The following is a 17,077-nucleotide window of genomic DNA, read 5'->3' as shown; positions in this document are numbered from 1 at the left end:
TGATTACGTACGAGAAAAAAATGATCTTTATTCGAAACCAGTATCATACAAGATCATTTTTTCTTCCTTCGTTACCAGTTACGAAAGGTCGGTTACGTACACGGCCGAAGGGTATATTCTCATCATCTTCCTCGCGTTGTCCCGGCATTTTGCCACGGCTCATGGGAGCCTGGGGTCCGCTTGGCAACTAATCCCAGTAATTGGCGTGGGCACTAGTTTTTACGAAAGCGACTGCCATCTGACCTTCCAACCCAGAGGGTAAACTAGGCCCGTATTGGGATTAGTCCGGTTTCCTCACGATGTTTTCCTTCACCGAAAAGCGACTGGTAAATATCAAAGGATATTTCGTACATAAGTTCCGAAAAACTCATTGGTACGAGCCGGGGTTTGAGCCCGCGACCTCCGGATTGCAAGTCGCACGCTCTTACCGCTAGCCCACCAGCGCTTCTTACTATGTTAAAAAACAACCAATATATTCTATGTTCACAACAAAACAGATCACGTCAGACTTTAAATGGCGTAGTGGAAAAGCCCTGGTCAATACTTGGGACAGTTTTAAAAACAAATATATTTTCCATTTAAATAAACTATGGGAACGAAGTTAAAATAGGGCTGGATGAATCGCATGCTGATAAAGTTGTGGACAAAAATAAAAACTCCATCCATGAACTAACCGACACGATCCAAACATATGCAGTATATCCATTGCGGCGCTCAATCGCTCCGGGGTGAGCTTGGAGCCCTGAGCAGGATACGCACTCGCCAGGTACCAGATGCAATGCCGCATGGCTAATGTCTTGCCTGATCCGGATCTGAAACAACACACATATTTTATAGAAAACTAGCGACGGCTTCGCACTGGTTACCCTTTTCAAATTATACACCTAAACCTTCGGCAAGAATCACTCTATTGATAGGTGAAAAACGCATGAAAATCTGTTCAATAGTTTTCGAGTTTATCGCGAACATACAAACAGACAGATGTATGTATGTATGTATGTATATATAAACTCTTTATTGTACAAAACACAAAACACAGATGTGGCGGGGGGACTCTGTTATATAAAATGTATCGATTAAAGTGTGAAGTAGGTTAAAGTGAAGGTCTTGCCCTCTACGATACAGTGTCAAACAAGGCTATAGCCGCCTGATGGCAAGCGGTTACCGTTACCTATGGACGCTTGCATTTCCAGGGGTACAAAAAAGTGCCAGCGCTCTAAAATTTCTACATAATATAAATAGTAAATGTGTTATGGAACTTATGGATTAAGATGATAAAAACGATGGCAAATAAAAACAAACAATAACTTGTTTTTGATTGATGGCAAACTTGTTTACGGATAAGTTTTGACAAATTGAATATTAAGTTACGAATCATACGAAAATCTAATAACGAAAAAACCGGCCAAGTGCGAGTCGGACTCGCGCACGGAGGGTTCCGCACCATCAACAAAAAATAGAGCAAAACAAGCAAAAAAACGGTCACCCATCCAAGTACTGACCCCGCCCGACGTTGCTTAACTTCGGTCAAAAATCACGTTTGTTGTATGCCCCACTTAATTTTTTTTTTATTCTGTTTTTAGTATTATAGAAATACATCATCTGTGAAAATTTCAACTGTCTAGCTATCACGGTTCGTGAGATACAGCGTGGTGACAGACGGACGGACGGACGGACGGATGGACGGACGGACGGACGGATGGACGGACGGACGGACGGACGGACAGCGGAGTCTTAGTAATAGGGTCCCGTTTTAACCCTTTGGGTACGGAACCCTAAAAATGCTACTGGATGGTTGTTTATGCATGCGAAACAAGTTTGAAATGCGAAAATAAAATAAAAAATTTGCTCGTCTCTAAATTATATTTAATACTGTATTTAATAGAATGGAAGAAGGAACCTTGAAATTTGAACTCGAGCACCATTTAATGCTTTATTAATATGTAAAATATTATCCTAACACTGATGATTATACTTTAAAGGACAGGATCGACTAGTCATATAAAAACAAACCTTATTATTTGGCAATAAGGTCTACTTTATAAAATTATGGAGTATAAACAGAGAATATCAATGATCTATGGCCATGCGCAACATGAAGCCAATTTTGTTATCACATTCTGCTATAATTTCTAGTTTAACGCCTTTTAGGTACACTGCGAAGGATTAGCATCTACGTCGAGGCTGCTAATCAATAATATGCTTTAAGTTAACGAAAAAAGGTTTAAATTAAGTTTGTGCAATGAAGTGGTAAGTAATAAAGGATATTATCCCGACGGGTTATGATACGATCGCGGTAGCAATTTACGACAAAAGTAATTATCTATTAAGTCCTAAAGCGAGGTTGTAAATCGTGCATTAGAAACGCGCTTTGTAGGTGCATACATTTACACTGCTATTCGCTTTGCTGGGAAATTATAGAGTAATGTGTAATGAAGGGTTTAGTTTGCTGCTTCTATATTTAAGCTATTCCGAATTCCAGTTAATGGCAAAAATATAGTAAATAATCAAATTACAGGAGGTGCAAAACCAAGAGTTCACGATCCTCAGTAGGTCATGAGGGACCAGCAAAGAAGAAGAAGTAATGCAATTTCTTAATAGAGAACTGGAGGTATGTATGAGATGAGGGTTGAACATACTTGTCATATCTTAATTAGCTTATTATTTGCCCAGGGTAGGAACTTACCTTCCCGTGAAAACAATAGCGCGGTCACGTCGTGACGCCAGCATGCAGCGGTGCGCGGACTGCGCGGCCGCGAATATGTGCGGCGGCATGTCGTCGGCGCGGCAGCCGCGGAACATTGCTGCTACCTGAAACATGCGACAGTCGAAATTAGGCTACTGGTCCTGTTGTGGAAGACCATCACAGTGCGATAATCTGGCAAATAATGGATAAAAAGATGAGAGATAAGTAGGTACGTAAAGGTGCTAAAGGTTCGTGTTCTGCCTGGGGAACTGAAAGCTTCTGTGTTTATTTCGTATATAACATCTACTTTAGTTTATAAGTTAGGTTAAGTATAGATTTTGGCTCCGACTGACTAGTTTTCCCATCTGATTCTATCTCCGTGTTATCAGGATGGATGGAAGAATGATTCTCAGTCGGTATTATCGATAAGGGGTCGCTCCCGTTCAAGCAGGAAACGACGTTCAGCACATTTAGGACTCATCCAAACTGGAGGCTATGATGACTAATGACCAAGAGGTGTTTACCTTCTCAGTATAGATGGGGGAGCTGCGTTTGGGCGGTCCGAGGACGAGCAGCGCGTGGCCGGCGCGGGCGTGAGGCAGCCCGGCGGCGTGACGCGACCGTAGAGCGTTGAGCGCGCCGCACTCGTTCAAGCAGGAAACGTCATTCAGCACGTTTAGGGCTCATCCAAATTGGAGGCTATGCTGACTTAAGACCAAGACCAAGGTGGTGTTACCTTCTCAGTATAGATGGGGGAACTGCGTTTAGGCGGTCCGAGCACGAGCAGCGCGTGGCCGGCGCGGGCGTGAGGCAGCCCGGCGGCGTGACGCGATCGTAGAACGTTGAGCGCGCCGCACTCGTTCAAGCAGCGGAGTGAGGCTATGTCCTCGCAACGCTCCATCTGGGGTGGATTGGCCTGGAATAGGAAAGAAAGGATAAAGCAAATACAATTTATATGGGCTGTCAGTAGATTTTACGATTCATGACAAAAACAACAAGTTGAGGATGGAGCATGGCTGGCCTCATCATCTGTGATCAATATCCGCCTACGTTCACTTTCAGTTCGCGTCTTTAAGAACTTTGTGCGAAACGCTGGTGGCCTAGCGGTAAGAGCGTGCGACTTGCAATCCAGAGGTCGCGGGTTCAAACCCCGGCTCGTAACAATTAGTTTTTCGGAACTTTTGTACGAAATATCAATACCAGTCGCTATTTGGTGAAGGAAAACATCGTGAGGAAACCGGACTAATCCCAATAAGGGCCTAGTTTACCCTCTGGGTTGGAAGGTCAGATGGCAGTCGCTGTCGTAAAAACTAGTGCCCCCGCCAATTCCTGGGATTAGTTGCCAAGCTGACCCCAGGCTCCCATGAGCCGTGGCAAAATGCCGGGACAACGCGAGGAAGATGATTCCCTCACGCCGGTAGACTTTGAATGATAGTTCTACTGGGCGTACCTTCTCCAAGTCATCCTCGTCGACGGTGAGCACCTCCCCAGTCTGCAGCACCCTCACCCTCGCACGGCCCGCGTCGGCGTCTGCTTCTCGCACTACGGCCGTGAACCCGCCGCGGTGTGCGAGCCACATATGACCAGCTTTCAGCCATTCCTTCTCGCATGCTAACTGCTCTTCTGACTTTGCCTGTGAACAAGGAAAAAATAAATTAGGAACTTGTGTTAAAGATAATACGCAATACACAATCCTTAAAGAGGATAGTTTTCAAGTGCCTTTCGTTTCAGATTTTAGAAATATTTCAGCTACTTACGTAAATTAAAAATCTAAGTATTGTAAATTGTAACATAATCATGCTTCCACTTAAACCAAGTCGAGCAATTGTTAAAAGGAAAACAAATAACTGGCATTAGTATAGAAAAATTTAATAATTACCGAACGAGAGCCATCATTCAGCAAAATGTATCTTAAAGATAGGAGGAAATGTTTACAAAGGGAGTAAGAGTACCTTCAAAGAAAAGTAAGAGCTCATCTGAATTTCAAAGTAGAGGATAGTAGAGGAAACACAATACGACGCACGATTAGGAGATCGTTGGTCACCGACGCGTTCAACCTACAGCCGCTAATTCCCTCGAAGTCGTAGCTTATGCAATGTGCGTATTGTGCGTAGCTCGTAACGGCCGAGAGTCGTCAATGGCCGCAATAGAAGACACAGTGAAAGTAGCGGTTTCAGTAAGTATTGTTTAAACGAGCAGCTGTTGCGGACCATCATTCTTTTATACAATTACTTGTAGAAAAACCTCGCAGAATTGAATAGTGGAATCTTGAAAGAAATGAAGTAGTTTCTTTAGATTTAGATGATCAATGGCTTAGAAACGTAGAGAAATTGATGATACAATTAAGAGTATAACTGCGTACTGTGCCGTCCACAAACATATAACCGAAGATGTCTATATTTTGGTAAATAGAGATAAGAGGCGCACATTAAAAGGGGTTGTGCTTATTTTCTAAAACATGATAGTAAAAGTTACAAATATTCTGTTGGAAATGGTATCATAAATGTCAAAAATGACACATCGTTAACTTTTTTACTTCTATTTAAACTGCGTGCGTTAAGGGCGCGTTTCAACTAGTGAAGTGTGTGTTAAGAACCAATAGAATCACTGCACGCAGAGCGAGGAAAACAAATGAAGTGATTATATTCCCTCGCAACGCATCCTCGCACACTTCTGATCGAAACGCAGCCTAAAGTGGCGCGTTTTGTTTGCACGTGTATTAAGTCACAATACTGTTTATTTGTACTGCAACATAGGCAGTCTGTCATAAGCTGTAAACAGAGTGAATGGAAGGTCGGTGCGATCCGTAAAAGGTGTGATATTAGCGGCCATTAGCTATCGCATCACATGTGTGATCGGTAATCGGACACGCATTTTTATACAACGAACTATCAAATGAGAACAGAGCAGCATAGAAAATAAAAAAATAAAGTTCGATTTTATGAAACGATATGTATTTAGCGGCTATTGGAAAACCTCTTACTAAGAATACCTTAAGGAGTGACAATTATGATAATTTAAAACGGAATGTTAGCATATATTACTCACACCTAGTTAAAATTGTGTACCGGATTTGTTTCTCTCGTCAAATATGAAACCTTGTGATTTTTTCCGGTACGGATTTAGAGTTATGTAAGTTATGTTTAATTGCATTTTAATTTTTCAACTAATAGTTACAGTTTTCTGTCTACAATTACTAGCAGTACCTTTAAAATGTACTATTTATTAAGAAGCTACCTTTAAAATTTACTATTTATTATTTTTAGGAAAACTACTTTCAGTCTTTAAGATACGTATTACATGTTAAAACGCTATTAGCATAAGGTCGCGTTACGTCAAGCCACGCGGAATCAATTTGGCCCTCAACAACAGCATTTACGACAAATTGCCAACCAGTAATATTCACTTCAGTGGAGGAACTCGGAGAAGCAACGAGCGAAATCAGTTTCGAGCAAACATGCCAATTTGGAGGCATTACCATACGCCGTCCACAAATTATACGCGATATTAACATGAGTCGTGTCTGAAACTTGTCAAGCTGAGACGGTGCGGTAAGAGTGCGCGTACGTATGCGATTTTGTTGCGATTAGTCTGCGGGTAATCGCGGGTTCACGGCGGCAATATCGGTCAATAGCAGTGTCAATAGTATTACAGCTTTATGTCTCAATCTGATTTTTTTTATGTTTCATGCTCAAGAACAAATCAATGCAATATCACTACAGTATAAAACAAAGTCGCTTCCCTGTCTGTCTGTCTGTATGTATGCTTGGATCTTTAAAACTACGCAACGGATTTAGATGCGGTTTTTAGGGTTCCGTAGCCAAATGGCAAAAAACGGAACCCTTATAGATTCGTCATGTCTGTCTGTCTGTCTGTCTGTCCGTCTGTTCGTCTGTCTGTCCGTCCGTATGTCACAGCCACTTTTCTCCGAAACTATAAGAACTATACTGTTGAAACTTGGTAAGTAGATGTATTCTGTAAACCGCATTAAGATTTTCACACAAAAAAAAAACAATAAATTTTTGGGGTTCCCTATACTTCGAACTGAAACTCAAAATTTTTTTTTCATCAAACCCCTACGTGTGGGGTATCTATGTATAGGTCTTCAAAAATGATATTGAGGTTTCTAATATAATTTTTTTCTAAACTGAATAGTTTGCGCGAGAGACACTTCCAAAGTGGTAAAATGTGTGTCCCCCCCCTGTAACTTCTAAAATAAGAGAATGATAAAACTAAAAAAAATATATGATGTACATTACCATGTAAACTTCCACCGAAAATTGGTTTGAACGAGATCTAGTAAGTAGTTTTTTTATACGTCATAAATCGCCTAAATACGGAACCCTTCATGGGCGAGTCCGACTCGCACTTGGCCGCTTTTTTTTTTAATAGATAGATTGAAGAGGAAGGTTTATGCATAATTTGTTAACCAGTGCGAAGCCGGGGCGGGTCGCTAGTTAAATATAGCGAGATTACTGACTCGAAGGTATCTTTCTTATTAGTCAAACAGGCTACAAAGTTGCTTAAAACATGACAATTACGTCTCAGCGCCTAAAAACAGAAATAGCAGAAACAACAAATATCCATGCTGAAAGTTGCACTTCAAGCTTGTTTTTGAACGAGTGAGTTAAAGTATTCTTTGCCAGTCTTTGGACGCTGGTTTGCGGCGGCCCTAATACCCGTAAAGTTGTGTTCACACCGTGTGAACACTATTTTCTTGTCTCAAATGATAGTACTTCGGATTATTATTAGCCCGTACATCCGCTTTCAAATGCAACAGTCAACTGCATTCCCCATTGAAATTACAAGGCGTGCAGTGCTAAGTGATATACAACTAGTAGGCGCAGATGAAGTGATAGTTATACAGCATACACTTTCAGAAAGGTTGTAAGAGTATATGAGTTTCACGTTATAATGCTGATCTGTACGGATATGATGGTGGTTCTTGTCTACGTGACAGCGTGATAAAACGGTGTCCGTCACTTTCTATCCCACGGTGTTAAACAGTGACAGTTATTTTATCACGTGGATAAAGATGGATAAAGCTATCCATAATAGGCCGGCAGGAGAGTTCCAAGAACGATTTCTAAATGTCAACTCATGTAGGTAATCAATAAGTAAATTATTTTAAGACAAAGCTTGTTCAGCAATTGACACCCACGGCGTTCTTTAAACTTGGCTTTAAAAATATTAAAGTTAGTCATCGAGTGACGTCATTTCCGATAGAAAGTGAAAACACCTTGTTTAAGTGCTTTATTGGTGTACTGAAAACGAGCGGAACCTAACAAGCCGTGGCTTTATACTAAGTTTAACCAAGTAGGGATCCTTAAGCGTCGTTCACGTACGTGTTTATCTTCTGGTTATTTATTTTACGTGAAAGAAAGTAGGTACTCATTTTTTCAGAGAGATTATTAGAAAAGAAATTACATAGGTGGATGATTATTTCTTCTTTAAATCTATTGTTGATACGAGCGTAGGAAGCTCTTCACGACTTAACTAAACATTGCAATCTTTTGAGTGTGACATAACATACAATACCTCCTTACAACGAACGTACGAATAGAATGTTAGATATTGTTTTCTCATTCGTAAAACCTAAGAGTTTTTATGAACTTCGTCAAAATCAGGATATGATTTCTGTTTGTGGTTGGCATTGACGTTTGAACTCTTCTGCATTATCAACGTTAACGATTATCCTTGTAAAAAGTAGTTTTATTTTTTGTGATATTACATACAAATAGGATTTAAGCCAAGCCATATGCTTAAGATCAAATGGTAATCTGCAAAAAGTGCTGCTAATGACTTTCCGTATTCTCAATGCTTGCCAAACGCTTTAGGCAAACCAGTAGCACCGCGGCGAGATAGACTATAGTCTAACTATTATGTTAATAAAAGAGGGACGGGTAGTCGATCTCGCCGCGAGCTACTGTCGCGCCAATCATGTGCTAGCCCGGTAGAAATGTGGTCTTGACTTCAAATAGTTGCTAATGACCAAGAGGTCATACTTTGGCGAGGATAAGTTGGGAATGACAAAGTGCAAAGACAAACAGGTGAGCCCACACACGAACATACGGACGAGGAAGCTCGCATTACACATACATATCCATGTACCGTCCTACGCTACTTGACTCAATGCAATTATCTGTTAAGACATAAATTACATCCGTATTTGTATCACAATCGGCGAAATATAATTATTATATCTGTACCACAACATTGTAAATCGGAACAGTTATCAACTAGTAAAATACCTAACATTGTTGCCTAATTAAATTCTATATTACACAAAGTAAACAAAACCGGCATCCGTGTTGCAATTCACGGGAGCCCAGCAAAACTGAAAATTTGTAAACGAGAGAATATAAAACAGGCAGCGACAGCGGCTGCGATGTGAACTATTCGACAAATGTGTAAGCCGATAAACTTACGCACGTACCTACGCTAGTCTTTAAGGCTACGCACTAAGAACTATTGTAGTTCTTTATAGCCCGGTAGCTGATCAGACAAAGCTGGGACCCGGAACGCCAGTAAACAACGAACGGCGACACCGTAAACCACCTTATCGGACAGCGCGCTTAGTGTCCTTGCATTAGTCTTAGGACGCTAGTAACTAGAAAGTGGTAATAGTAAAATCAATATTCTGATGTTTGCGGCGAGATAGCGTTTGTGACTTACGCAGCTTATGCTCACATTATTAGGTTGTAATACGGTAGACTTGAGTTTATCTTGGTTTCCATTATGTTTATGATGTAAGTACTCCTGTCAGATGTTCAGTCTCCGTTTCCTTAGTTGTTAAAGGTATCTTTTACATAACAATCAATTTAAGTATAATTTCTCTGTATCTAGTAGGTACATTTGCATAATGCCATACGGTTTATTCAACATTTTAGGCACAGCAAGGCATAGTTTACTAATACATATAATAAGCGACCAAAACTTATACAAAATCAGGAAATCTTCTTACGTCCAGGACGCACTTTATAGCGCTATAAAACAAACATTTACAACCTTGTTTTAGGTTCGAGCAAATACAACAACCTACAAGCACCTTTGACTTTCACACCTTAATTCAGCTATCTTTACTCCCAATCAGTATATTCCCAGATAATTAACATGGTTCCCGCCTCCCGTCCATACGTCCACGGGGCAGAATGGTATCGGTGTACCGCTAGGGAGGCATTATCGCCCATATACGCCAGAGGTAATAGTTGTCATCGGTCAGCGGTACCAAATAGGCGGACGGTATAAATCGTCAGCTGTCGACACTTTGTCAGGGGAAATTGCGAATCAATTTGTGCTACATGGGTGGTTCCCGTTTTACTGCGTCTGATGCTAACGTAATTGGTGCGAAGTACTTTATTCGATATCACTTGGAAGCTGTTACGAATACATGTTTAAAGTTTACTTACTTATTTCTATTTATAATTTTTTCAAAACATCTAAATACAAACTGATGTTTCACATGTTTAAATTTCTAAAATGGATCTTAATTTATTTATTTAAACTTTATTACACAAACATTTACAAATGGCGGACTTAATGCCTAATGGCATTCTCTACCAGTCAACCATCGGACCAAACAGAGACATGTAAAATTGGTGCAAAGAGAAAAAGGAATTTACTTATTAGAACTTAGTAAACAACTAAACAATTAATAATTCTGATAAACTACACTACTTTAGATTTATGTATGTACCAAACTTTGTCAGAGAATTTTGTCAACCTTTTAGAAACTTTCTGTACCTTGCACATTTGTTATTCTGACCCTATGTACCACACCTCAAAATACATAAGTTTTTATTTTTATGTTTTCTTTTGATCATATACAGCGTAGGTAATATTTAATGAAGTTAGAACAGAACATGAACAGTGTGCAGTATTAACCTTAAAGTACAACTAATCCATTTCCTATTAGTTTAAAACCAAAGATGAAAAGGGTGCACAGAAGTTAATGTAAAAGAGATCCATACATTAAAGTAAGATAAATGGTAGCCTATTTGCAGTGAACGTAGAACTTACATTATATCTAATTTTAGTCCTCCGGAAACAGTTTCGAACGCAGCCCGGTTACAACATGATGCATGTTACTATCCATACATCCCACGCTTTGAGGGTATCCGCCGGTGACTTTCGCAACCTCGTTAAACTTGAAAACTTCGCTAGAGAATGAACTCTAGTTGTTGGGAAAATGGTTTAATTTTCAGCTAGAACTTGGATGTGATGGGAAGTTTGGATAGTAATGTCGTTTTACAGTCACGTTTAATAGTATGGCCGAATAGCAGGTGTATGTTGCGTACGGTTGACCCAGTGCGGGCATCTGTTAGCGTAGAACACGTTTATGGTAATCTATGTTTACCAAATTCGCCCTTTTCACAACCTTCTTCCATTTATTAGACACTCAGAATTTTAATTGAAATTATTTAAACAAACGCGATAAATTCAGGGCACGTCTGGTTGAATGTTAAAGAGAATTAATCTTAACGGTTTTGCATAGGTATTCGGCGAATGTGCGTATAATTTAGTCCCCTGTAGTATTTACCTTAACAATAGTGGCGAATGTTTACTAGCCGGCATCAACGTTACTCATGTTGGACAACCGGATTTTAGTTGCACAGATAGAACCTGATTTTAATACAAGGAATATAATTGGCTCAGATAAACATATTTACATTACAGTATTATAATATACGGTACAGAGTTAAATGCCGCATATTCCTTAGGCACAATTATTTATTTTATTACCTAGAAGTATGCATTTTCATAAAATGTTGTTACGTTCTTAAAATTTATTAGCTACCTATCGAAAATATATTCATTGTATAATAATTAAGTTATGATATTAGGAAGGATCTTTGTAGTTTTGCTACGAGTAGCACCTCAGTAAAGTGTCACTCAATAGAATTTGCTAACTATGTAAACAAACCGCCATACTAAAATTGACACTGAATGTCAATTTACTAGCAACTTTTGTTTACATAGTTAGCAAGTTCTATCACTTTAGTTAGTAAAGTACTTACTGTGAAGAAATTCAAAGGTGCGTGTGTAGTCCCCGAAGCTGCGACACCAGCTTTTTTTGTTCAGCGGGAGTTTGTGATGCACATAGGCTAGATAGTGGAAACGCAACCCAGAATTACGAGTCAGAAGCCGTCACCACAAAAACTAAGCATAATAAAGGCTATTTAAATTTCACGTCCGATCAAAGCACGATGTCCAGGTCTTGTGATTACGAGTGTCCAAAGTTAAAGGGAGCCGATTCTTCTATGTTGATTTTAATAAATCCCTTATTCCTGCCCATCAGAGAAACCAGATATGTTTTTCTGTTTTTAACGTAAGTCGTAACGTAGTGAAAGGTACAATTCCAAATAAATATTCTCGTTGCAATCACGTTGCAACATATATTTAGTACCACATATTGCGACAATCAATATGATGATATCCATGTCAATGGACGCTATTAACATCGCGCCCTCACCGATATAACTAGTTCAACATCCACAATAACACCTTGTGACACTGCGCGTGTTTATTACAGTTATCGCATGTGTATGGTAATTTCATATGCAGAAACAGGAATGCCCTTCCTGTTCATCTCTATCATTAACGTCAGTTTTGCCGACCACGTATTATCTTGAGAGTTCGACTCGAGTTAACCAATATAAAATATGGTCTCGTGATCTGTAACAAATCTCAACAATCAGAGATCACACAAGACTGGTTTGGAGAGACGAACGATGGTGAGCAATGGAATTAAGTTGTGATTGGCATTAATAGTGGGCTGTCGACGTTGAGGTCTCGATTCTGCCGTGACATCTGACCAGCCCGCTGTCAACTGCAGCAATTAGAATCGGTTCGATTGAGTTCATGAGAACGGCGATTAAATTAGTCGTAAGTATAAATACGAGATTTAATTCATAGGCGACAAAAAAGAGTACCTAACCTGACCAACGATTAAACGTGAGCCTAAAGTTTGGAAAAGAAGAAATCTTACAAGTAATATGTATTTCGTTCCAGAAGTCGGCTTTACCGAACTATAGAAACATACCAATAGATTAAGAATATAAATTGCCGTCGAGTAAGTGGATTGGCCACACTTTATATAGTATAAACATTGGTATTTATACAAAATCAACCTTATTATCTTGGAGAATCATGTTAACATATTATCGGTAACTTATCAGTGTAAATGTCACCACACCATAAACCATGCGAACAACAGGCATATGAATACCTACTGTTACTTCCACTATTCAAATTAGTGTTTCGTAAGGGGAATGGGAGGCAATGTAATATTGGTACAATAAAGTTCTTAATGCCTAACACGTATAGTTTGGAATGTGATGTTTATAAATAATGTTGCAATCGTAAATTGCAACTGCAACTGTCCTTCCGTGTTTTATTTGCAGTTAAGACTCTTAAGTCTTAACTCTTAAGTTAAGAGTTAACATAAGGCTGTAAACTGTAAATAAAGCATCATAAACTCCATCAATTGTAGTTACTTTATATCCATTGAGGGACAGGGCGCTAAATCCTTTTCTTTATGTATTTTTTAACACGACCTATACCCATCAGGAGCGGGATTTCTTGCTAATATCAGCACAAATCGATAAAAAGTGATCACTTTATGACTCATGTAGAAAAATTAGTTCCTTTTTAGAACTTGGTAAAAAAATAGGAGACCATCAGTGCAAGAAATGTGGATGCCTGCTAGAAAAAAGTAATAGGTCCTTGAACACCAGTAAACGAGCTATCGATCAGTAAGTCAATAATAGTAAATCTATCGATTTACTATCAATAGATTTAGATTTATTAAAAAGGCGAAAATGGATGGCGCTGGTAACCAGTGTCATAACAGGCCATGGACTTTTTAACAAACATCTTTTTATAACAGGTGTCACAGACAGTCCCCTATGCCGTGGATGCATGGAGAAGGAAGAAACAGCCTCTCACGTGGTGTTGGAATGCAGCGGAGTGGCCCCATACAGGGCAAAACATCTCGGATCCCCGAGAGGTCTCCCCGAGGTCTTACTCAACATCAAAGGTTTGGTAGGATTCCTCGAGGAGCTGGGCTGGCAGGACTAGCCCCTATCACGCAAAATAGGCGCAGGACGTCGAGTTGCGGAAAATCGCCCGTACTACAATACAATACAATGGATGGCGCTTGCTAGTTTGCCACAACTTGACTAAGCTGCTGCGCTTGCTTTATCTATGTGAAAACGTTATAACTGAATGTGAATGTACTTTTCACGTAAATATCAATCACACGCCGTGACGATTGTTATACCCGAAAATCGATGTGGTTGCGTATTTTAATTGCGGACTTTTTACGGTCTGATAATGAACTCGGTGGTACCACGATGTACCTGTACAAATAATTGTGACCGTAGTTATAATTATAAGAAAGTTTACACACCAAGTTATATATAAGTTACACATAAGTTTCAAATGTTTGCAAAATTTCATACAAGAAAACAAATAGCTAAACAATACGGTTAAGTGTGGCATACGGGTAAGTGTGGCTGGTCTTCACATTGAGCTTGTTTACACATAGATACTTAACATATATATTTGTTTATTACGACTTGACACATATTTAATATTATATTAAGTATGTAAAAAGATACACAATAAATGAGTTTACTAATGCTGTTACTGTGTACGTGCTAAGACATTGAAGTCTTGAATAGATACGACGTCGAACAGCGGTAAATTGACAATAAATGTCTGTTCAGTAACGGTGTTGCTTATGTCAATGTAATTTACGGCGGTAAATACATATTTATGAGATCAATTTCACTATTTGTACCTTATTTATCTCAAAGCTTGCCTTGGAGGGTTAATTTTAGACGTAATAAAATTATCATAGTGAAATACGGTGCGAGAACTCGCATGGGAGTTTCGTTACATTGCAGCCTATTGAGGTTACATCAAATTCAGCCAACCAATCAAATACCTCAATGTAACGAAACTCACATGCGAGTTCTCGCACCGTCGAAATGAGCTCTAACAAAGACCGGTCAATCTTATGATATCTTAGTATATAATTAACAAGTTATCCAAATCACCATCCACAATTGGAGATTAAGCCATAACGGGGATAATAACACGCTTTTCCCCGCAGGGACAAGGTCGTTAAGAGTCGTATTTAGAAATCTTTTAATGTCTCATGCGTAGCCTAAAAGGGAACCCGGCGTGGTCTGACCAAATCGGGGCGGCTGAGTCATTTGTTACGTCAAAATGTTGATAGTCATGATCCCGGGCTATGGGGAGAAACTGTATGTAACGGCTAGTGTTAAAAAAATCAATGTTTATCTGAGTTTGATAGCCTTTTGTACCTACAGTTTTATTTAGCTTCACTGCATAAGTATATTTGAATATTTGTATATGTGCTTCAAATCTTATAAGTAGCTAGGTAACTAAACACCTTGGTGGACACTAGACGCCTATAGGGGTAATCCTACTGTACTTTTTGATTTGTCTGGAGTAGTGTCCAGCAAAGTGTTAAATATTATGTACCATTTCCTGGTAGGATTAAGTGGGAATTTGGAGTGTTTACTTAATTCCGATGACAACAATACAATATAAAATGCTAACATTGAGCTGATCTGATGATGCAGTAAGCAGAAGGGTAGCAAACGGAACTCCTCGGTGGAAAATCATAAACACATCGAATTTTGGTTCATTAGAAGAGTCTTGAGAAAGAAGTCTATGTCAGCAATAAAAGTGTCTATCATAACAAAAACTTTACAGTAACTTGTCCGACAACAGAAATTTTCAGATGCGTAAATAAGACAAGGTACAGTAAGATAGGTATAAAATATAACACTTAATGATTATGTTTTAATATTAGCTAGGTAGATCTACTAATTATGGCCTTAGGAGGCTCAAGATAGTACCGTACATGGTAAACAATTTGAAACAACTTACATATGTCATATTTAAGCTAACAACGCAGAGATCTGAATCTCTGTTTTGAATTGATCCAACCAAGCATCATATTTGCGTATCGTCGACCCAGACTACAAAACAGTGAATTAAATTAAACGTCAGATTGGACAAAGAAGATCAAACGTTTTTGCTTTCCACGTGCCTGCTCCGTAAAATTCAGGATATCCTTATAAGAGAAAACAATAATTTATTACCACATGTTTACGACCTTTTATACGCCATATATTTTGTATAAAGCGACCGCCTCATCTAAGGCAGTAAAGACGAATATAGCGAAAGATAGTATCTAATATAAATGCACATACAGACTCGCATTGACTGACACCTCGCTTGGAATACATATGCGCGCTAGAATCTTAGCCCGACGATCATAAAAACATATCACTATTCCGTTTTATCATACAGGTTAAGCCTTAAGACAGATAGAGATAGAAGTTAACACTAACATAAGCGAAAACGTGTCGGTATTCCATACCACGCGCGGCAGAATAGCTCCACCATTTTTAGATCCACCATTCATGGAAATAGAACAGCTAACACATAAAATAATACATTCTGATTTAGGCCCGCATAAACGCTTGGTTTACAACTTTGAACCTTAGCGCGAGGAGATAAGGGATAGTTTCTTTAGATAGAGGTGGAAACTGTAAGTTGTCTGGTACGTCGGAAATGCCATGCGAGGTGTTGAGTCGCAGTCCGGAAATCTTCACCGTGCATAGAATGTATTATGGTGTAGGCATACCGACAACATTACGCTCATTGGCTGAGGTGACATCAAGATTACTGGGGTGCATAAGATATTTATGTAATAAAGTTATAGGCGCATAATATGATATGATACTTTCATTCCGGCCCATTATTTGTAACCTACGAGTATATGCAGGTTCAAGGAATATTATTGCAAAAAACGCATCAGTAGTAAAATTTGTTGTCTACCGAGCAATCCACAGAAATGAAAAACCAAGGTTTTAATCTTTGAAAAAGCGCATTTGAAACATATGGACTTCCAAGAGTCCACAAGCTACAGATATCAAAAGGCCATACGATTGCAGCCTTCTTGGTATAAGAAAGGTTAAAAAACAACATATATGTTGTATAAAAAGGATCACACCCAATAAGGGAAGGTGACAGATTGAGAATACAAATGACGCGGTGTTATCTGACGCTGTGATCTCTGATTTTGTATGCATATCATCGCAGTCGTACCTGGGACCGTCACCAGTTAACCCTTTACCGCATACAATGCCATATATGGTGGATATGATATTCGACTCTATTGACAGCTATTAAAGTTCAAATTTAAACAAATATTTTTAATACATGCAGTAAGGGATTCAAAAGGTATAGATAAAACACATTTGAAAAATTTAGCTTCAAAAATAGATTCTCTTAACAGGTCAGATTCAAAAGAGCTGGCGCGAGGTTTGTTCCGATCATTAATAAGGA

At 39.1% G+C, this 17,077-nt stretch overlaps 1 protein-coding gene across 1 annotated transcript in view; it reads right to left on the bottom strand.

The window, feature by feature from the left end:
* LOC134657274 (unconventional myosin-XVIIIa) overlaps nt 1-17,077 on the bottom strand; it is a 300,971-nt gene that overhangs the window by 148,798 nt on the left and 135,096 nt on the right. The window contains exons 5-8 of the mRNA XM_063512854.1: nt 4,137-4,319; nt 3,423-3,602; nt 2,687-2,811; nt 675-812 (exon numbers count right to left, since the gene is read on the bottom strand). Of these exons, the coding sequence (XP_063368924.1) occupies nt 675-812; nt 2,687-2,811; nt 3,423-3,602; nt 4,137-4,319 (626 nt within the window). The remainder of the gene's footprint in view (nt 1-674; nt 813-2,686; nt 2,812-3,422; nt 3,603-4,136; nt 4,320-17,077) is intronic.

The sequence above is a fragment of the Cydia amplana genome, chromosome 19 (assembly GCF_948474715.1).
Source record: "Cydia amplana chromosome 19, ilCydAmpl1.1, whole genome shotgun sequence".
In the NCBI taxonomy this organism is placed as follows: domain Eukaryota; kingdom Metazoa; phylum Arthropoda; class Insecta; order Lepidoptera; family Tortricidae; genus Cydia; species Cydia amplana.
Note: the sequence above shows the minus strand (reverse complement) of the source record. Positions and strands in the feature narration are given on the sequence as shown.